We start from the raw sequence: 22,085 nt of genomic DNA, 5'->3' as shown, positions 1-22,085 counted from the left end.
TTGGCCGATCTCAGGATAATCTGCCTTGACTTTAATCCAGAACACTGGTGCGTTTATGGGCGCTTCATTGTCTGTGTGTTGATAACCTGTCACGTGACCGAGACCTGTCAAGCGGGACAGATGCATGAATTTGTCAGTGCGTCATTCCACACAGACGTCACTTTTCAAATTTAACGTCTTTCAGACTCCGAAATAAATAAAACGGAAGTAATGTAAATAAGTTGTTCTTTCTGAGCGGCCTGGTACCAAATGACCCACGGACCGGTACCAGTCCGCGGCCCGGGGGTTGGGGATCACTGCTCTGGGCCTCCTGCCTGGCATTTCAAAACTCAGCATCATTCTTCCAATATATTCACTATTTCTCCTCTGGACATGTTCAAACATCTCAGTTTGGCCTCTCTGACTTTATCTCCAAAACCTCTACCATGTTCTGTCCCTCTGATGTACTCATTCCTGATCCTGTCCACCCTTGTCACTCCCAAAGAGAACCTCAGCATCTTCATCTCTGCTACCTCCAGCTGTCTCCTGTCTTTTCCTCAGTAACACTGTCTCTAGACCAAACAGTGCTTTTCTCACCACAGTTTTGTACACCTTCCCTTTCATTTTAGCTGAAACTCTTCTATCAAACATCACACCTGACGCTATTCTCCATCCGTTCCATCCTGCCTGTACACACTTCTTCACCTCTTTTACAGACTCACCATTGCTCTGGACTGTTAACCTAAGTAATTAAAATCCTCCAACTTCTTGATCTCTTCTCCCTGCAACCTCACTCTTCCACTTTGGTCCCTCTCATTCACATACATGTACTCTGTCTTACTGCGGCTGACCTTCATTCCTCTCCTTTCCAGGACAAACCTCCACCTCTCTAACTTCTCCCCCACCTGTTCCCTGCTCTCACTGCAGATCACAATGTCATCTGCAAACATCATAGTCCATGTAGATTCCTGTCTAACCTCATCTGTCAGCCTGTCCACCACCATAGCGAACAGGTACAGACTCAGAGCTGATCCCTGATGCAGTCTCACCTTCACCTTGAACTCCTCTGTCACACCTACAGCCCACCTCACCACTGTCTTACAGTCCTCATACATGTCCTGAACTGCTCTAACATATTTCTCTGCCACTCCAGACTTCCTCATACAATACCACTGTTCCTCCCTGGGCACCTTGTCATAAGCTTTCTCCCGATCTACAAAAACAAAATGCAGCTTCGTCTGGCCTTCTCTGTAATTCTCTGTACTTCTCTGCCAACTTCCTCAAAGCAAACACTGCATCTGTTTACTCCTTTTTTGCATGAAACCATACCGCTGCTCACAAATGCTAGCTTCAACTATTCATTCCCATAACTTCATTGTATGGCTCATCAGCTTTATTCTCTGTAGTTGCCACAACTCTGCACACCTCCCTTGTTTTTAAAAATGGGCACCAGCACACTTCTCTTCTATTCCTCAGGCATCTTTTCACTATCCAAGATCCTGTTGAACAACCCAGTCAGAAACTGTACTGCCACCTCTCCTAGACTCTTCCATACCTCCACAGGTATATCATCAGGATCGACAGCCTTTCCACTCTTCATCCTCTTGAATGCCCTCCTCACTTCATCCTGACTAATCTGTTGCTACTTCCTCTCTCTTCCCACGAACACACTTTCCTCCTCTCCTTCTTCTCATCCTCCACATGCATCGGGTGATAATTATGAGGGATAATCACAACCCCAGGTTGGTTCACAGAGAACTCGTCCTCAGTATCTGATGATGATGACATGATTTTAGATGATATCCTAATAAATAAGAAACTGTCGGCTCGTTACGTTGTCGTTTGCTGTATATTTATATCACGGCGATGATATGGATTCATCATGATGTCTACAATTGCGTCACTTCCGCTGTCATGGCACGCTCCATAACTTATTATAAATTTTGTTTTTCTAAGGCCCCATCCACATGATGCTGGAACTTTTTTAAAACGCAACTGTTTTGTTGCGTTTACGCCTTCCGTCCACACGACAATCCAGATATCCTGAACGAAAGGGCAACTTTTCGAAAACGCTGGCCGAGGTGGATTTATTTTTAAAACGCTGGATCTGCGTTGTTGTGTGGATGGTGTATCCGCAACTTTTTAAAAACGCCTACGTCTTGCCTGCCACAAAAACCTCTGTAATGTCATATTTATGGGTCAATACTGCCACCACATGGTTTGGCATGATTATAGCAGTCTTCGAAACACACTGGTGCGTTTACGTGTGGACGGAGATTTTTTTGAAAACGCTGTCGTGCGGACGCGAATTGTTTTCGATGCTTTTTTAAAAAGTTGCGTTTTTAAAAAAAATCCGTCATCGTGTGGACGGGGCGTAAGTCCCCATTGCTCATAAAAAAGTAAATATGCAACCAAGCCTATTATCGCTTACTCTGTTTTGTCTTCCCAATGTGAATGTTGTTTTGAGTGTCTTTCAGCAAGGTTAAGCAAGAAGATGCAAGACAAGATAGCACATGCTCGGCTGTGACAGTACTAACTGTATCTGAACCACTAATATACAGTAAATCTCTGGAGACTTTAATCACGCCCCCCGTCCTCCACTCTGCCCACCTTCACCCAGTATGTTGCTTGTTTCACCAGAGACAGTAAAATACTGGACCTGTGCTATGCCAACACAAAGGAGGCATACATATCATCACCCCTCCCCCCCATGGGAACAGCGGACCACAACCTGGTTCATCTCCTGTCCGTCCACAGGCCTCTTGTGGAAAGGCAACCAGCTGTGTCCCGCACTGTGAGGAGATGGTCCGACGAGGTTGAAGACGCTTTGAAGGACAGCTTCCACAGAACAGAGTGGGATTTATTCTGTGATTCTCACGAGGAGGACATTGACGGTCTCACAAACACCGTCACTGACGACATTAACTTCTGTGTGGATAACACCGTACCCACCAGGACTGTACGGTGTTATCCCAACAACAAACCCTGGATCACCCCGGACATTAAGGCCGTTCTTAAGGAGAAGAAAAGGGCCTTTAAGTCTGGAAACAAGGACGAGCTGAAGGCTGTCCAGAGGGAGCTGAGGAGGAAAATCAGAGAAGGGAAGAACATGTACAGGAGGAAGATGGAGGACCAGCTGCAGCAGAACAACGTCAGCGAGGTGTGGAGGGGCCTGAAGACCATCTCAGGCCATAAACGACCCGACCGCCAGGTCACTGGGGACCAGAAGTGGGCAGATAACCTAAACAAATTTTTCAATAGATTCAGGCATCCACGGCCCCCCACCCCCAGCCCAACCCTCCACACTGTAGCCCCCTCCTCCCCCTCCCCCCCATGCCCCTCTCCAACACCACCACATCTCCTCCCCCTACCCCTCTACAACAATCAGCTCACGGCCACCCCCCACTACTCAGGTCATGTTACAGCCACCCCCTACAGTTCACCTCTTCAACCCACGCCCCTCACCCACACCCCCCAGCACACAGTCCCCCTGCTCCACCCTGTCCCTCACTGAGTCCCAGGTGAGAAACCAGCTCCGGAGGATAAAGATGAGGAAGGCTGCGGGTCGAGACGGCATCAGCTCCAGGCTCCTGAAATCCTGCGCAGACAGCTGTGTGGGATTGTTGGACACATGTTTAACATGAGCCTGAAGCTGGGAAGGGTTCCACAGCTGTGGAAAACGTCCTGCTTGGTTCCCGTGCCCAAGACCCCGCATCCCAAGGACCTAAACAGCTACAGGCTGGTGGCACTAACGTCCCACCTTATGAAGACCCTGGAGCGTTTGGTCCTCTGTCATCTCCACCCCCTGGTGAGCCCATCACTGGACCCACTCCAGTTCGCTTACCAGCCTGCCATCGGGGTGGATGACGCCGTCCTTTTCCTTCAAGACCGAGCACTGTCCCACTTGGAGAGGCCTGGGAGCACTGTGAGGATCATGTTTTTTGATTTCTCCAGTGCTTTCAATACGATACAACCGGCACTGTTGAGGGACAAACTGGAGATCACTGGGTTGGACCACCACCTCACTGACTGGATATTGGACTATTTGACCAATCGCCTTCAGTTCGTGAGGACCCGGGACTGTGTGTCGAACACAGTTGTCTGCAGCACGGGGGCACCACAGGGAACGGTTCTGGCTCTGTTCCTGTTCACCCTGTACACTGCAGACTTCTCCTACAACTCCCCCACATGTCACCTGCAGAAGTTCTCTGATGACTCTGCAATCGTTGGCCTCATCACCGATGGGGACGACAGAGTACAGAGAACTGACCCAGGACTTTGTGGACTGGTGCCAGCGGAACCACCTCCAGATCAACGCAGGTAAAACCAAGGAGCTGGTGGTGGATTTTCGCAGGCGATCACTCTGCCCGGTTACACCGGTGAATATCCAGGGTACGGACATCGAGGTGGTGTCCTCGTACAAGTACCTGGGTGTTCACCTCAACAATAAACTGGACTGGAGTACCAACACTCACTCTCTCTATAAAAAGGGTCAGAGCAGACTATCTGCTCCGGAGGCTGAGGTCTTTTGGAGAGCGGGGTTCGCTCCTAAAGACCTTTTATGACACAGTTGTAGCCTCAGCTATTTTTCATGGGGTGGTCTGCTGGGGCAGCAGCATCACTGCGGCCGACAGGAAGAGACTGGACAGGCTGATTAGGAGGGCAGGTTCTGTCCTAGGATGCTCCCTGGACTCAGTGGGGGTGGTGGTGGAGAGGAGGATGACAAGCTGTCATCGATGATGAAGAACCACTCCCACCCTCTACAGGGCACACTGAGATCACTGGAGAGCTCCTTCAGCGATAGGTTGCTTCACCCAAGATGCGTGAAGGAACGCTATCGCAGGTCCTTCCTGCCCACGGCTGTCAGACTGTACAACCAGCAGTCCTCCCAGCAGACCACTCAAAGAACTCACCAAACTCAAAGAACAAAACATTCTAATTCTGGATGAACAATGTAATCTTTAGCCTGTAGTGTATATTTTGTCCCTACAAGCACCAATGAAATCAAAAGTCAAGTCAAATCAAAATATACACTGAGCAACCAATTTAACAGTTTGATCTGGAATGGTGGATTCAGGATGATTTTTAAAATTGTTTTAAAAATGCAAGATGTGGCTATATTGTACATGTCCACCTATAATGCATAAACTAAATAATAGATTACTGTAAAAAAAATGAATGAAAGAGTTCTGAGCAATATAAAAATGTATCTCATAGTTAATTAGTGGTTCAGTCCTTTTTACATTCTGACAATGTTTTGATAGTATATCACCAGTAGCTGTTCCGCAGGTACAACATTATTTTCCTCATTTGCTATGTAAAATCATGCACAGTAAGTTCCTCCCTGTCTCCAGGTGGAGTCAGGATGCAAGACAGCAACAGCTAATTGAGTATGTTATAAATTATATTGGTCTTTAAAATTTTTGAGCAACAGTGAAGGTTTTTAAAATATCATTCTTCACCAGTTGAATAACAAAAAGATATCTCCCATCCCATTAGCTTGCTTTTTTCAATCCCCAGATAAACAAAGTCTGTAAACCACCAAAAAGCAGCCCACAAACAACAAACTGCAAAAACACTCTCGCCACTGTACCTTCATTCATGGGCAGAGGAGGTAGAACTTTGATCTTCGGTTTTCTTCCTCTTTTGCCAGGCACCTTAGCTGGTTCTGGGGCCACAACAGTACCTGCTGCCGCTTTGCCCCATGCCACACTCTTCATTTCTATCCCACTCCATTTCTTCCCCTCCTTGCCCTTGGTCCTGTGCCCTTTCTTTTCCTTGCTTTGGTTTAGCTCCTTGCTCCTCCTGGGTGTAACCATCTCTTTTTCCTTCTTTCGTTTCTTTAGTGTGCTGGTTTCCTTTTCCCGCCCATCCCTTCTTTCTTTCTCCCATTCAATTTTGTCCTTTTTCTTTCGCTTCTTCTTCAATTTTCCCCTTCCTTCTCCTCCTTCATCATCATCATCCTCACTAAGAGATGAGGAATGTCGCAGGGTTCTTCCTGAATTGTTCGATGCATGGCCGTCCACTACAATGCAGTGATTGGACGTAGCTGTACCGCCAACAGGGGTAACAAGTTGAAGCTGGTCCTTAGGGCCAACAATCAGCTGACCCCGGGGAATTGTGGGAACTGAAGTTTTTGTGTTACTGTTTTGGTCAGAGACAAAAGATGATGGTGCTGCATCGGAGGCTTGGGGTGTTGCGTGCTTCAGGAGACCAGTGAGCATCTGGAACAGAAAGATTTATTCTATAATACATTCATTTTATTCTCATGTATGAATGTAATGTATATACCTTAAGTTTACATTTTCTTTCAAAAATTATTTTGATCATCTGTGAATAGATTTTACTTACATTTGTTATTTCTACTAAGAGCTTTAAAGCAGCTGTGTTAAAATACTCTTTTACATTAAGAGTGTAAAGGATGCAGATTTTTAGCAGGTAGTCACGTGATACCATATGCGGTATAAAACGACTACCTCCTAAAAATCCGCGATGAAGCGCAAATGTGTGAGGGATTACTGTATCTATCCATCCATCCACTTTTTGAACCGCTTCAAACTCGGTCACAGGTCGCGGGGAGCTGGAGCCTATCCCAGCTGTCTGGGGCGTGAGGCAGGGGACACTGCGGGCGCAACAACAGTGCGCCACAAAGACACACAGAAATGCAGACAAACACACACACACACAGACAACTACGGTCATTTTGGGACCGGCCGATGAACCTGAAGCGCATATTTTTGGAGGTGGGAAGAAGCTAGGGAACCCGGAAAAAACCCACAAGGACACGGGGAGAACATGCAAACTCCGTACAGAGCGGGACACAAACCCGGAACTGCCTTGTTGTGTTGCAACAGCGCTACCCAATATCATACTGTTCTGTTGGAAATTCTGATGTGTGTGTGTGTGTCCATGTACTTCACAAGGGGGATTTGACTTAAGTCAGATTTTAATAGCCAGATTGAGGACTTGTGATTTACTCGATCAACAGTGATAATACCTGACTTGACTTAAACTTACTATTCATGACTTGACATGTCAATACTCTCGTCATTAATTTATTTTCCATACCAAACTGAACCATCATGTTGCTAAAAGTAGTTCTTACTGAAAGATAACAATAATTGATCATTTTTATAGCAATTTTTATGAACTCAAAGACAATTCATAGACAGAAAAGACAAACAAGACACAAATACAGGATGGTGGAGGTTAATGAAGGTTAAACACTAATTGAAAGGGGAAGGTTATTAACGTTTTATTGAAAGAAGGTATTTAGTCAGAGGCACAAATGTGTGAGGGAGGGTGTTCCAGATGGTTGGGCTGGCTTTTGCAAAAGCCTTGTCCCATAAGGTACGGTGGTTGGATTTGGTGATTAGAGTGAGGAGATTGGAGTTAGAGAAACCAAGATGGCAGGAGGGGTGGTGATGCTCCAGAAGGTCAGAGAGGTATAAGGGGGACAGGTTACTATTTGATTGGTAGGTGATGAGAAGGATCTTGAAGTGGATTGAATGTTGTATGGAGAACCAGTGGAATTTTTGGAGGACGCAGTGATGTGGTCTCTGAAGTGAGTGCGGGTGAAGAACTGGGCAGCTGAGTGCTGAACATTTTTTTATTTTTTGCAAACTACTACTACAGATGCAATAAAAATGTACCACACTAATATGCAATTTTTAAACCTGAAAAAAACAGATTTACAATACAGTTAACTGGGATTGCGCTAGCCATTTGCCACGTCGCCATATGTGAAGTAAATTCCATATGGCTACAAGATTTTCAGCTTGTGTAGCCACAGTGCCGTTCTTATTTTTAGGAAAAAAAGGCTAAAACGTATAACTTTTTTGGACTCGTGAAAATCCCCGAGCGATAAACTATTTCTCTCGCTACCGCCGCTATTTCCATGGCGCATTTCCATCGGCCTGTGCCGAAGGTAATGCGTCTTCGGCTTGCGCTGATGGCATCGGGTCACTTCGGCTATTTCCGTCTGCTATTTCCGCATGCCAACAGAAATAGCCAAAGTGACCCGAACGCTCCCAGTCATTAAATATGCACTCGAGTCATGACCTCCTTTCATCCAATGAAAAGCAAAATTATTCTGTTTTACAAGCTAAACCCGCGAATTGGTGTACAAGGCGAGGACGATCGATCGAAAGAAATTAAGAATCCAGTGTTATATGGTAGAGTTTGTGTTAAAATCCTAATTGAACAACAAATCGTGAATGCTGAGAGGGGGTAGGAGTGGTGACAGACCGATCAGAAGGTAAATTAAAGATATTATCAATACCTTTTTGTAGTCTTAGACTTTAAATCCCTATGACCGGTAGGAATAACCAGCGATGCATGTAAATGTGTATTCATCTCGTTTGCTATTTTTCATGCCTTTTAAATTGAAATGAAAAATCATATTATCGAATTAAGAAAACAAAACTAAACTAAACTATGGCATACCAATGGTTTTGGTGGTGGTCAACGTTAAAATTTCTTCTAGTCCAAGTAAAACTTACAAGTTAACATTGAGTAATATTTTGTATGACTGTATCTTCACATAGTGAATGCAATTGTTGAATCTCAAATTTATACCTGCATAAAGTAGGATAGAAATAAAGAAAAATTAAGCTTGAACTGTTGACTTTAGTTTATTTTTGTAGGTAAACTGAACAGAAGATTTTGCCCTCAGAATGCAGGAAAACAACCCCATTTTCTAAAAAAAATTTCCTGGGGAAGGCCCCCTGTACCCACCCTGGGGGGGGGGGTACAGGGGGCCCCCCTACGCCCCCCTCCCCCCCGCAACAAGCATTGGTCGTCAGCGTGCTGCGCCGCTGTCTTGGACACAGAATGTGGCTCTTTGTGGCTTACTCAATTATTTTACACTGAGCCAAAGTGGCTTGGTCTTACTACCTCCTAGTGCAAGCCCAGGTTAATCATTTGGTTTGGACCACAGCCATAGAGGAAACATGACTGAGATTCCCAGATACCATCCATTTTCTTGTAGATGAGTCAATCTCCATTATCTCGTCCACAGCCACTTATCTACATTGCAGGTCAAGGGTCTACTGGAGCCTATCCCATCCGGCTCTAAGCAAAACGCAGGGAATACCTCAGATAAAATGCTAGTTCATCGTGGAGCCACACACACAAAAAAAAAAGTAACACATGTCCTCACCCTCACACCTACGGACAATTTCCTGTGACCAGTTCGCCTAAATTGCATGTTTTTGGAGGTGGGATGAAGTCAGATAACCTGGAGAGAGCGCAGACACGGGGAGAACATACAAACCTCGCATATAAAGGAATTAAACCTTAAACCTTCTTGCTGTGGGGCAATAGCACTACCCACTGCACCGCCACATTGCCCTGATTCCTTAATACCTTGATATTTATTGTATTCGTCCCCAAGGGACATGAAATAAGCTTAAAAAATACACATCAATCAATATGCACAAAACAAAACACAATTCCATTGACAACATTCACAGACAAAGAAACAAAATTTATGTAGTGCTTCAATTCTAACTGGGTTAGTGTTCAGCAAGTATGAGCTGGACCAATAAAAGTTCCTTTGTCCTCTGTATCCTGCAGCCTAGACAGTTAGTTATTCATTTATTTCAGGCAAGGCAAGGAAAAACAAAACAAAAAACAACAACAAAATAATTAAATAAGCAAATAATAAAGATTATAACTCAACAATACAATTTTGCCTGAAAGGGAGTGGGAAGAAGAAAACTTATGTAATCCCACCCCAGTTCCTGATTCAGAGGTCAACACACTGGGCTTCACTCCTACTTCGAAGATTCAAACTATATACCAACAATGGTAATGTACAATATACCAACAACGGTAATGGACAAAATGCCAGCAACAGTAATTAACAAATACCAACGATGATCAAGAAACACTGAGCACATGTTAACAAACACAACAGCAGTTTGAGTTAACGACCTTCATCTCTATATTTTGACCAGAGACGGTGTTTATAAAACAGTTTAAATTGATTAGTACTTTTGCATTGCTTGTGTTGCATTGCTGAGTCCAGATTGTTCCATAGTTTCACTCCGCACACAGACACACAAAAACGTTTACGTGTGGTTTGAGCTTTCTGCAATGAAAAATATCCAAAACCTCTCAAGTTATGAGCCCTGACTGGAATTATAAAAAATCGTTGGAGGTTTGGTGGTAATAATTTGTTGAATGCTTTATATAAAACTATTGATGTATTATATTGTACAAGATCATGAAATTTTAGCAACTTTGACTGCGTAAACAGGTTATGAGTATGTTCAAGAAAACCAACCTTGTGAATGATCCGCACTGCTCTTTTCTGTAGTATGATCAGAGGATTAATTGTGTTCTGGTAAGTATTTCCCCAAACTTCAACACAATATGTAAAGTATGGGAGGACCAAGGTGCAATATAAAGTACGGAGTGCATTTCCATCAAGGTATACTTTGGCTTTATTTATAATTGAGAGGGTTTTAGAGATTTTTGTTTTTGTGTCTGACATGGGGTTTCCATGACAATTTACTATCAATAATAACTCCTAAAAATTTATTTTCACTTACAAATTCAATTTGAATGCCATTAATACTTATTTTTTGTTCAGACATTATGTTGCGATTTCCAAGCATCATTACCTTGGTTTTATTTATATTCAAAGATAATTTATTTGAGTCCATCCATTCTTTTATTGTGTTTAGTTCCCTGTTTATTGTGTTTACAAGCTCAAAATAATCATCACTACTGTAAAACATATTTGTGTCATCTGCATATAGTATGAATTTCAGGATTTTGGTTGTGTTAAATATATAATTTATGTACAGTCTGCTTCGTAAGGCAAGCTACTCAAACTCAGGAAACAGAATTCTGAGGGGTTCTGTAAAGTCCTATAAGCTGATTTCCCAGGCTGCTGGTCACATAAGGGGGTAAAAGTTTGAATAGCCACTTCAATTACTTCAATGATGAACATGGCCTGTTCTATATATACCACATAACTGAAACTCAGCTCTTAATTTGAAGGAGGGAAAATGATATATAGGTTTGTTTGTTTTTTTAGTAGGCCTAGGCCTCTTAGTTACGCCACTAGCAAAGTAGGACCAATTTGAGGAAAACAGTTTTGTTCTGTTTTGTTCCAGCATCACTGTTCCCAAGTGCAAAAGGTATGATCCATGAAGACATGGCTTGGTGAGTTTGGCATGGATTAACTTGACTTGCTGAGTCCTCACCTCAACCCTACTAATCATTTTTTGGCATTCAAAATTGTATGGACCCTTCACGTTACTAGCAAGCTTATATATTCCATTTGTACATTAAAATCCAAAAGAAACTTCTCATTAACTTAATAAGTGACTAGTGTGAATACCTGATTAGCTTTAGTGGTCCCTTCCATGGGTACCATTGTCCATTCTCTTCTCAACGAGTCAATTTCCTTACTCAGACTCATCCGGTAACTATAATACAGCTCAAATTTCAATTTAATGCAAGCCATCATCATTGTTATCTTTCTCTTTTTGTATCATCTTCGATATTATTATTGTTATTTTTAATGTTGTTGACCTAGCCAGAACACTGGCTAGCCAAAACACTGGATAGGTCAACGTCTTGTTCTGATCATCAATAATACAAACATAACTTACTGTTCCTGGGAAAAATGTTATTGTGAGCATGCTCAGTCTCACATCTGAGATGACGGGTGATATTTGGAACAACAGTTCAATGGATGTAAGATATTGTGACTACATTGATAGGGGGAACGAAGGGCTAGTGATAGTAACAGAAAGACTGTGGCTGGGAACAACAATGTGAAAACAATGTCAAAATTATACAATTTCCTCCGGGATTAATAAAGTATCTATCTATCTATCTATCTATCTATCTATCTAAAATTCAATGTATGAAGTGGTTGAAAATACTTAACGTGTGAATTGGTTTGACAACAATTTGTGATGAGAGAGGTGTTTGATTCTGGGGACTTGAATTTCACAAGCCAAATGGCTTCTACCTGGCAGTCCTTTTTTTCAGATGATGTTGTTGGTGCTGCAAATGTGATGAAGGTGAAGGTTGTAATGGCATGTTCGAAAAAAATAAACTAAAAATAAAATAGTGTTATTATTATAAACATTACAGTCCACGCTGTTACATGCACAAATGTGTAAATTTATATGAACTAACTTTTTTGCTGTGTGTGTGTGTGTGTGTGTGTGTGTGTGTGTGTGTGTGTGTGTGTGTGTGTGTGTGTGTGTGTGGTATAATACCAACCTGCTGCTTGTTCTTCTTGTGTATTTTCATCTTCTATCCCTTAAGTGTATCTGTTAAGAAGACACGATTCTGATTAAAACAACAGCACACAAAACCTTTCTAAGAGACACATCTAGCTTTAATTAAAATTTGTTAAGATTTGTGTGGTGGAATGTTTTAAATACAATAAAATAATACAATAAAATAATATTTCATAGAACCAAAGATCTGAGGCCTGTACCATAAAGCTGGATTACGGCTTAGCGAGATAACTTCAGGCTTAACCCTGGCTTTTCGGTACCATAAAGGTGGCTGACTTTCTATCGGGCTACGTTGTCACGGTAACCTATGCTGAACACCTAACCTGCTCCGGAGAAGGATAAATTCAGGATAAGAGCTCAGCAAGTATAACAGCCCCACCTACTGACCAATCAGAGCTCAGCGGGTATAAAAGCCCCACCTACTGACCAATCAGTTCTCTTGGAAAATGGGCTGTCTGTTTTATGAGAACCCGTGGATCTTGGTGCACAGCTTGTGCGAAGAGCGCTCAGTCGCGAGAGAATATTTAGAGATCGCTGTAATCCGTTCGAATTGCCTGAACAATCACTGTACAAAGGTACAGGTTTTTCGGGAGAGGGGTTACATTACATCTGTCAGCTGCTGGAGCCTTACATCAGTAATGTAACGCACCGCAACCACACGCTGATAGTCCCGCAGACAGTGTGCATTGCACTGAGGTTTTTTGCCACAGTTAATATATTTCTTAGTGATGTTCGTAATTATTATGATGTCCTTAAATCCCTCATTGGATGGGTTACAAGCAAGCCACAGATAAAATGCCATTAATCAATTATTTGTTTAAGTAAATCATGGATTGATTCATTCATTCATAGGTACTTTTACGTATTCTGTTGGCGATGCCGAAAACCTCGGGAAGAACACAGTATGTAGAGTTATTCATAATGTCGCGGGGGCTACAATCACATGCCATAACGAAAAATGTCGTACACACATACATTTATGGAACACACAAATGTTACTGTAGTCAGATATAAAAGTGCAGTCATAGTGGGGAAGTAATATTATAATGGAACTTCCGCATTGACACAGTCGGCAATTTTTTGCCAGCGATCCTTGCGCAGTTTGGCAGCTGCAACTGTGTTGCTTTTTGCATGGATTATTGATTTGTACTGCTCGTATTTATTAATTATTATTGTTTGCTCCTCCATTGTGAAATATGCGGCTTGGGCCGGTTTGTTGCATGTTTGCGATTGGTCGCATGCAGCAACCTCCGCCCTTTTAATGTGAGCGCGCACAGATCTAGAGTGGACAAGCCTGAATTGAATTAGTGAGTTGATAGCCGGCTTTATGGTACCGAAAATCCGGAGGGCGGATGTCTCGGTAAGTGAAGCCAGATAAGTGAGAGGAAGCCCAGCTAGGTTAATCAAGCTTTATGGTACAGGCCTCTGGATTGTGTGTGTGTGTGTCAAATTATTCAGTGCTCGTGAAGATGGCACCAGGCTGTCCCGAGGTTATGAAGGCCTTGCATGAATATAATCTACTGTTTGACCATATTTGGAAATGCTTGCATGACTGCCAGTATTTGTGAATAATTTTGTCTGCAATGGATGTGTCCTCGTGGGGTTTGCGTGACTGATTATGTTGTGCCATCAGATAGCTTTGTGAAACTCTCGACTTCACATTTTTGTTAATGTCTAGAGGTCACGATGTACCTACTGAAACCGGTAAAGAACTGGTTGAAAGCAGATGTGCCGAGGTTAATACCTCCCCTAGCCACACCTTTAGAGTATAAATGATGTGTGATCCTTTTCACATTTTGGTACTTTAACACCGCTGCAGCTCTAGCTGTAAGTTTTCCTGTACCCAGAATACTCTGTTATAAAAATTCGAAGGACTGTCCAGAGATCTCATTATAATAAAATAAGTATTTGTTGAACTTGTCTGTCTGTCTATATCATCAATGATACTTTGTACTGCTACTCGACCTATGCGTGATTTGAACTGACAAATATCCTGTATTTGCACACTGTGTCCTGTCGTAAGAAAAACGAAGCCCCACCACATTTGTAACACATGTAAGGAGATTGCTAATTCACACAGGGTTACAGTCATCTACCAGTCACATAAGAGCTGCACTTGCACTTTTTAGCTCTATTCAACTCAACACAGGTAGCACCATGATGGAGCTAACACAGGTAGCTCCATCAAGGTGTGTCACCAATGAGCAACTTCTAAAGGGGATGGTGCCTTGCTCAGGAGCACCTCGGCAGTGCTCAGGAGGTGAAACGGCACTGCCAATTCACACTGAAATGTTTTTGGCCCACTTGGGCCTTGAACCGGCCTCCCTCTGGTCCCCAACCCACGATCTAGTGTGCTGAGCTACTGCCAACCCGTCTTTCTGTATAAAAGAAAATTACAGTGCGCCCTCGTTCTTTGCAGTCAATAAGTTCCAGGAATCACACGCAATTAAGGAATCCGCGATCGAGATCGTGATCTATTTCTCTAATTTTTTACGGTAATTTCAACGTTTATGAACGCTCCCCATACTGATATTAAACCACTTATCTGTATTACCTTTTCCCACACTCTAATCGACTGTTTAAAGCACTTCTGTGTCTCAAAAAAGTCAGAGACTGACAGAACGGAGCACACTTCGGGATGCCATCTGCCAATACAATGTGTGTACAGTATCACGTGACTGCCTACCAAAAATCCGCAATGAGGTAAAGTCGCGAGCTTTGATGCACGAATGCGCGAGGCTGCACTGCATACATCAACTAAAAATTGTCAATTAAGTTTTGTGACCTCTCTATGATGCCTGCCTCAATCCTCTTTTCCTCAGTTCTGTTTTATTCGACATCTGTTTTCTAATCACCATGCGTCTATTGCAACTAGACTGGCAAGTCTGGACACCTGCCCACTGCCAATTGCTGGCTTTAATATGGCGTGTGCAGTTTTCTTGTTAAGCCTTCAATGAGCAGCACATTTATTATGTAGGTGAGTATTTTGACCATATCATATCATAACAAAAAGTCTGCATCTTTCAAATGACCATGTTATTTATGCAGGACAGTGTTCCATCTCATGCATCAAAGTATTCGACTGTGTGGCGTTCCAGTAAATAATGACATGGCCACCTTACTCACCTGACCTAAACTGTATTGAGAACTTGTGGGTACTTCTTATAGGAAATTTACTGTCAAGGTAAACAGGTACACCTCTCTGAAGCTGAGGTTGCACCTGAGGTTGCAGCTGCACAAAAAAGTTGATCGTCAACTGATAAAGGTGCGCTGCCATATGGTAGACAAGACAGGGGGTCCCAACGGACAAGACCTGGGAAGCAGAAGTTTGTTTGTGGTCATGGAATGTCACCTCATTGGTGGGGAAGGAACCAGAGCATGTGTTGGAGATGGAGCATTACCATTTGGGTCTGGTGGGGCTTACCTCCAAGCATAGCCTCTGTTCTGGAACAAAACTCCTCGACAGGGGTTGGACCTTGTTCTTTTCCGGAGTTACATCAGAGGTGAGGCACAGAGCAGGTGTGGGGATACTCACAAGCCCCCGGCTGAGCACCACTGTGTTGGAGTTTACCTAGGTGGATGAACGGGCTACATTTCTTCACCTTAAGTTTGTAGGGGGAACTCTGACTGTTGTTTGTGTGTATGCACCAAATAGCAGCTCAGAGTATTAAGCCTCGTTGGGGTACCTAAATGGTGCTTCATGGGACCCCTGTAGGGGACTCCATTTTTCTCCTGGGGGACCTCAATGCACACACTGGTTTTGACGGAGACATCTGGAGGGGCGTGATAAGGAGGAATGGCCACCTTGATCTAAACCCGAGCAGTACTTTGTTGTTGGACTTCTGTGGTAGTCATGGATTGTCTATAACTAACACCATGTTCAACACAAGGATGCTCATAAGTGTACCTGGTGCCAGACCACCCTGGGTCGGAGTTCTATGATTTATTTTGTGATGGTATCGTCTGACCTTAGACCATGTGTTTCGGACACTCGGGTGAAGAGAGGGGCAGAACTGTCAGCTGATAACCATCTAGTGGCCCTTGGCGGGGGAAGCTTCTGGTTAGATCTGCTTGTTGAAGGCTCTTGAGTGTTGAGGGGCTGTCATGGATGGGACGCCTCTTTAACGTTGCATGGAAGTCTGGGACAGTAACAAGAGTGGCAGATTGGGTGGTGGTGGTGGTTCCTCCTTTTAAAAAGGGGGACCACCACCACCAGAAAGGAAAGGGAGGGTGTGTGCCAACTACAGGCACATAACACTTCTCAGTCTCCCTGGGAAAGTTCACTCCAAGGTGCTGGAAAGGAGGGTCCGGCCAATTATCGAACCTTAGATTGATGAGGAACAATGTGGGTTATGTCTTGGTCATGGTAAAACAGACCGGCTCTTTACTCTTGCAGGGATCATGGAGCATGGAGCAGGCTTGGGAGTTTGTCCAACCAGTTTACATGTGTTACGTATACTTTTTAGTTAGAAAAAGCATAGGATTGGGTCCCCAGAAATATACTGTGAGAGTTGATGCGGAGTATGGGATGACAGGGCCACTCTTCAGGGCAATCCAATCCCTGTATGCCCAAAGTGAGAGCTGTATTCGAGTTCTCGATAGTAAGTCAGACTTATTCCAATTGGATGTTGGCCTTCACCAGGGTTGCGCTTTGTCACCATTTCTATTCATGTTTTTCATGGGCAGGATATCGAGGAGTAGTTGTGAAGAGGGTTTACAGTTTGGTGGCCTGAGCTGGGCGTGCACTAGCCATTTGCCACTTCGCCATAGGCGAAGTGGCAAATGGCCACTTCGCTCCGGGTTGGCTACAAGGTTTTTAGACTGTGTAGCCACAATGGCGTTCTTATTTTTACGGAAAAAAGGCTAAAACTTAAAACTTTGTCGCTCGCTATTTCCGCTAGCGAGCGGCGCTTTGCTGCTATTTACGCTAGCGAGCGGCGCTATAGCCGCTATTTCCGCTAGCGAGCGGCGCTATCGCCGCTATTTCCGCATGCCGACGGAAATAGCCGAACTGACCCGAACGCTCCCAATCCTTAAATATGCACTCGGATCATGACCTCTCGTCCAATGATAAAATGACAAAATAAGCCACATAGAAACAAACAATTACTCACACACTCCTACGGTCAATTTGGGACCGGCCAATCAACCTGAAGCTCATGCTTTTGGAAGTGGGAGTATGCCGGAGAACCCGGCGAGAACCCACGCAGACACGGGGAGAGCATGCGAACCCGGGTCTGCCGTGTTGTGAGGCGGCAGTGCTAACCACTGCGCCACCATGCCCCTTTTGTCCAATGAAAAACAAAAATATTGTTTTTTTACAAGCTGAACCCGCGAATTGGTGTAAGACAAGGCGAGGACAATCGATCAAAAGAATCCAGTGTTTTATAGTAGAGTTTGCCAGCCTGTCCATTTCTATAGCAAACAAGAAGGCCTCTAGGCCTCCTGCCTGGCAGTTCAAAACTCAGCATCCTTCTACCGATATATATTCACTATCTCTCCTCTGGACATGTCCAAACCATCTCAGTCTGGCCTCTCTGACTTTATCTCCAAAACCTCTAACATGTGCTGTTCCTCTGATGTACTCATTCCTGATCCTATCCTTCCTGGTCACTCCCAAAGAGAACCTAAGTATCTTCATCTCTATAACCTCCAGCTCTGCCTCCTGTCTTTTCCTCAGTGACACTGTCTCTAGACCAGGGGTCCGCAACCTTAAACGTTCAAAGAGCCAAATTGAACCAAAAAAAAAAAAATCAAACCTGTTGGGAGCCGCAAAAAATTATAAGCTTTATATGAAGGCAACACAAACTCCAAGTGTCTATATTAGCTCTATTAACCTACTATCAAATTGATTAACTAGTGTACAATGCATAATGAGATTCATTCTCTATCTTCTATGCAGCGCATCCTAGAGAGAATGATGCACTACGTGACTACTGTTGTACCAGATGTGGTGCTTTAAGTTTAACTTCCATGACTATATTACTGTATTATGTTTTGTTGCATTGATGAACTTGTTAAATCTAGTCGCAAATGCATCTCACATATCAACAATCGCTCCTAAATACAGTAATCCCGTTCAGTGTGTGATGGTGATGAACATCTCTGGACTCTTTCAGGGAGGGGGGGGTTAGAGCCTCGCTGTTCATCCCTGGTGAATAGTCAGCTGGAGCTCCAATGAGCCTGCCTGTAACCTCACCTCCGCTCCTGCAGACTTTTATTGAGCATGTTTAGGTAACTTGTTCTAAACGAGCAGTGCTATTAACTATCATTTCTTTTTGCAGCTCGTTGGAGTTTACATACCTACAAAACAGCCTGTCTGTTCACTATCGATCACATCACACAACTCATCACGTTTAATTGATAATGCTGGAGTTGAATTAATATCCTAGATTTGCTGACTGGTGATGTTGTGTCTTCTTTTCTTCACTGTCTTTGCAGAGAGAAGCATGTCTAACTTTCTGTATTGTGTTTTGTTTTCATCATTTTAATGAATGAGTCCTTTGTGTAATCACCATCTATTGGAGATATAATCGGGGGGACTGTGTGTGTGTTGGAACCCCCTTATCCACAGCGGTAACTCCAGTCAGAGAGCAGGCACCACACAGGGAACAGTTGATTTCTGGCATTTAATCAGTAACTTGCAGCATTACAGAACATAATCCGGCTTCCTCCCACCTCCACAAACATGCACCATAGGTGAATTGGTCAGCCTAAATTGCCCGTAGGTGTGAATGTGAGCGTGAATATCGCCAGGGCTCCCTTACAAAATAGATCTGTAATCTCAATGGGACTCACCCGGATAAATAAAGGTTAAATAAAAAATAAATTTAATGAACGACTCGGTTTTGTAGTTCACCGCTCTCCAGAATCACCGTTTACCTACAAAAATACACTAAAGTCAATAGTTCAAACTTAACTATCTTTATTTCTATCCTATTTTATGCAGGTATAAATGTGAAATTCAACAATTGAAAACTTGCATTCACTATGTGAAAATACATACAAAATTAATCAATGTTTACTTGTAAGTTTTACTTAGACTAGAAGACATTTTAACTTTGACTTAGACACTTTGATTTTCATAAATTCGATTCCTGGTATTAGTCAATGTTTACTTGTAAGTTTTACTTGCTATTATAGCAAGCGAGGTGAATATAAATTTACATGCAACGCTGGTTACTCCTGCCGGTCATAGGGATCAAAAGTCTAAGACTACAAAAAAGTATTGATAATATCTTTCATTTACCTTCTGATCGGTCTGTCACCACTCCTACCCCCTCTCAGCATTCACCATTTGCTGATTAATTAATATTTTTACACAAACTCTACTCTTACTCAAACTTAATTTATTTAGATCGATCGTCCAGGCCTTGCTGTACATCAATTCACTGCTTTAGCTTGTGAAAAAAGAATCTTTTTGTTTTTCATTGGACGAGAGGAGGTTATGACCCGAGTGCATATTTAATGATCGGGAGTGTTTGGGTCACTTGGGCTATTTCCGTCGGCACCGGCGGAAATAGCGGCGCTAGCGAGCGGCGCTAGCGGAAATAGCGAGCGCTAGTGAGCGAAAAAGTTGCAAGTTTTAGCCTTGTTTCCGTAAAAATAAGAACCCCACTGTGGCTACACAGTCTAAAAACCTTGTAGCCAATCTGGAATTTACTTCGCCTATGGCGAAGTGGTGAATGGCTAGCGCAAGCCCAAGATGAGTCTGAACAAACCCAAACAGGAACACACTTGTTTGGATTAATAATAATAACTACAGTATTCACATCGCTATTATTAATAGTGCAATTACCAGCTGGCATGGCTGGAGCGATTCACGTGACCAGCACATGTAGCATGGCTAACACAACCTGCGTCACTAGCACAGCTAACACGATTAGCGTGGCTAGCATAATTAGCGCGGCTAGCGTGACTTTCAATTCCCGTCTAATCTGGATGAACTGATATATATATACAGTGATACCTCTGTACTCGACCGCCTCTATACTCGACCAAATCGGTGCTCGACCAAAAAATTCGAGTAGAAAATGTATCGGATCCCGAACAGATTTTCGGTACTCGACTAGCCGAGTCGACCCGAACGCGCTCCTCGGCCAGCGGGTAAGCGTCAGTTCGACTCAGACCGTCAGCGGAGTAACACGTACGCAAATTACGTACGCAAAGACGTACGGAAATTATAGCAAAATATGAAAGTGGTGTACGAGTGTCCGACCTCGCGTCGCAGTACGAAATGGCAACGTCAACCATTTCCACTAACTTGAAGCAGAAGCAACTGACCATGGACAGGTTCCTTCTTAAAGAAAAGAGGAAGGCTACTGCCCAGCCAGATTCACCTCCACGGAAGAGAGAGAAGGGAGAAAACCCCTGGAGGCGCGTTACCTAGCGTCATCATGGAAGGGATTCCCCTTCCATGATGACGCTAGTGCCATCAACCACTCTCCGAAACGTAAGTAAATTATACAAAATGGTTTATAATGCTTTATCTTTATCATGTACTGCTTGTGCACATTTACGTCTTCATTGTTGTTTAGATACACGTTCTTATAATATTTTAGGTATTTTTCTAAATGGTAAGAACGGATTAAAATACTTTCCATTATTTCTTATGGGAAAATTGGTTTCGGTGTTCGAACAAATCGGTGCTCAACCACCACCTCAGAACGGATTATGGTCGAGTACAGAGGTATTACTGTATGCACATATACTATGTGTACCGACAAGCAGCAGACCTCCTCCACTCACTACTGAATGGCCGCAGCGCTGCTGTCCTTGATTGAATAGAATGTGGAATCCTCATGTTTCTCTACCAACCTGACACGGTCCGGCAGCCCTCCTGGAAGAGTGATAGTGCCACGGCTGATGGCAAGCAGTAGACCCGAGTAGACCCTCCCTCAGGTGGCCAGGGATACCGGGAGTCTCATCCGATTGGTCAGGACTCATGTCACATCACTCATCACCCACACACTGTGCTGCCAACCAATCAACACTGCTTTCTAAAGCCGGGGCAACTAACGCTTAGGACCCCACAGTGCATCTGAGCTGTTCTAGAAGGTGCCTGACTAAAGTTTTTAACAACACAATAACGATGATAAATATTTATTTTGTGATCAATCTCCAGTGAGCCGCAAGACAGTTACTAAAGAGCCGCATACGGCTCCGGAGCCGCTGGTTGCCAACCCCTACTCTAGACCAAACAACATCGCTGGTCTCACCAGTTTTGTACACCTTTCCTTTCATTTTAGCTGAAACTCTTCTATCACACATCACACCTGACACTTTCCTCCATCCATTCCATCCTGTCTGTACACACTTCTTCACCTCTTTTCCACACTCTCCATTGCTCTGGACTATTGAACCCAAGTATTTAAAATCCTCCACCTTCTTGATCTCTTCTGCCTGTAACCTCACTCTTCCACTTGGGTCCTTCTTATTCACACACATGTACTCTGTCTTACTGTGGCTAACCTTCATTCCTCTCTGGGCACCTTGTCATAAGCTTTCTCCAGATCTACAGAAACAAAATGCACCTCCCTCTGGCCTTCTCTGTACTTCTCTATCTACATCCTCACAGCAAATACTGCATCTGCAGTACCCTTTTTTTTGGCATGAAACCACACCGCTGTTCAGAAATGCTCTCTTCTGCCATTAGTATTGCTTCAACTACTCTTTTCCATAACTTTATTGAATGGCTCATCAGCTTAATTCCTATGTAATTGCCACAACTCTTCACATCTCCCTTGTTCTTAAAAATGGGCACCAGCACAGTTCTCCATTCCTCAGGCATTTTCTCACGATCCAAGGCCCCGTCCACACAGTGCCCGATCTTTTTGA

At 43.6% G+C, this 22,085-nt stretch overlaps 1 protein-coding gene across 5 annotated transcripts in view; it reads right to left on the bottom strand.

Moving 5' to 3' along the window:
• Window positions 1–22,085, bottom strand: part of chd6 (chromodomain helicase DNA binding protein 6) — a 184,320-nt gene that overhangs the window by 148,298 nt on the left and 13,937 nt on the right. For 4 of the 5 annotated variants that reach the window (XM_068315292.1, XM_068315293.1, XM_068315291.1 and 1 more), the window contains 2 exons: window positions 12,229–12,278; window positions 5,573–6,203 (listed from right to left, as the gene is read on the bottom strand). In XM_068315292.1, coding sequence (XP_068171393.1) covers window positions 5,573–6,203; window positions 12,229–12,258 — 661 coding nt within the window. In that variant the 5' untranslated portion in view covers window positions 12,259–12,278. Of the gene's footprint in view, window positions 1–5,572; window positions 6,204–12,228; window positions 12,279–15,672; window positions 15,808–22,085 lie in introns of those variants that run through there. The other variant, XM_068315295.1, reaches the window with a different exon arrangement.

This window comes from Antennarius striatus, chromosome 5 (genome assembly GCF_040054535.1).
Source record: "Antennarius striatus isolate MH-2024 chromosome 5, ASM4005453v1, whole genome shotgun sequence".
Classification (NCBI taxonomy): domain Eukaryota; kingdom Metazoa; phylum Chordata; class Actinopteri; order Lophiiformes; family Antennariidae; genus Antennarius; species Antennarius striatus.
The sequence above is the reverse complement of the archived record's forward strand: the minus strand, read 5'-3'. Positions and strand labels throughout refer to the sequence as shown.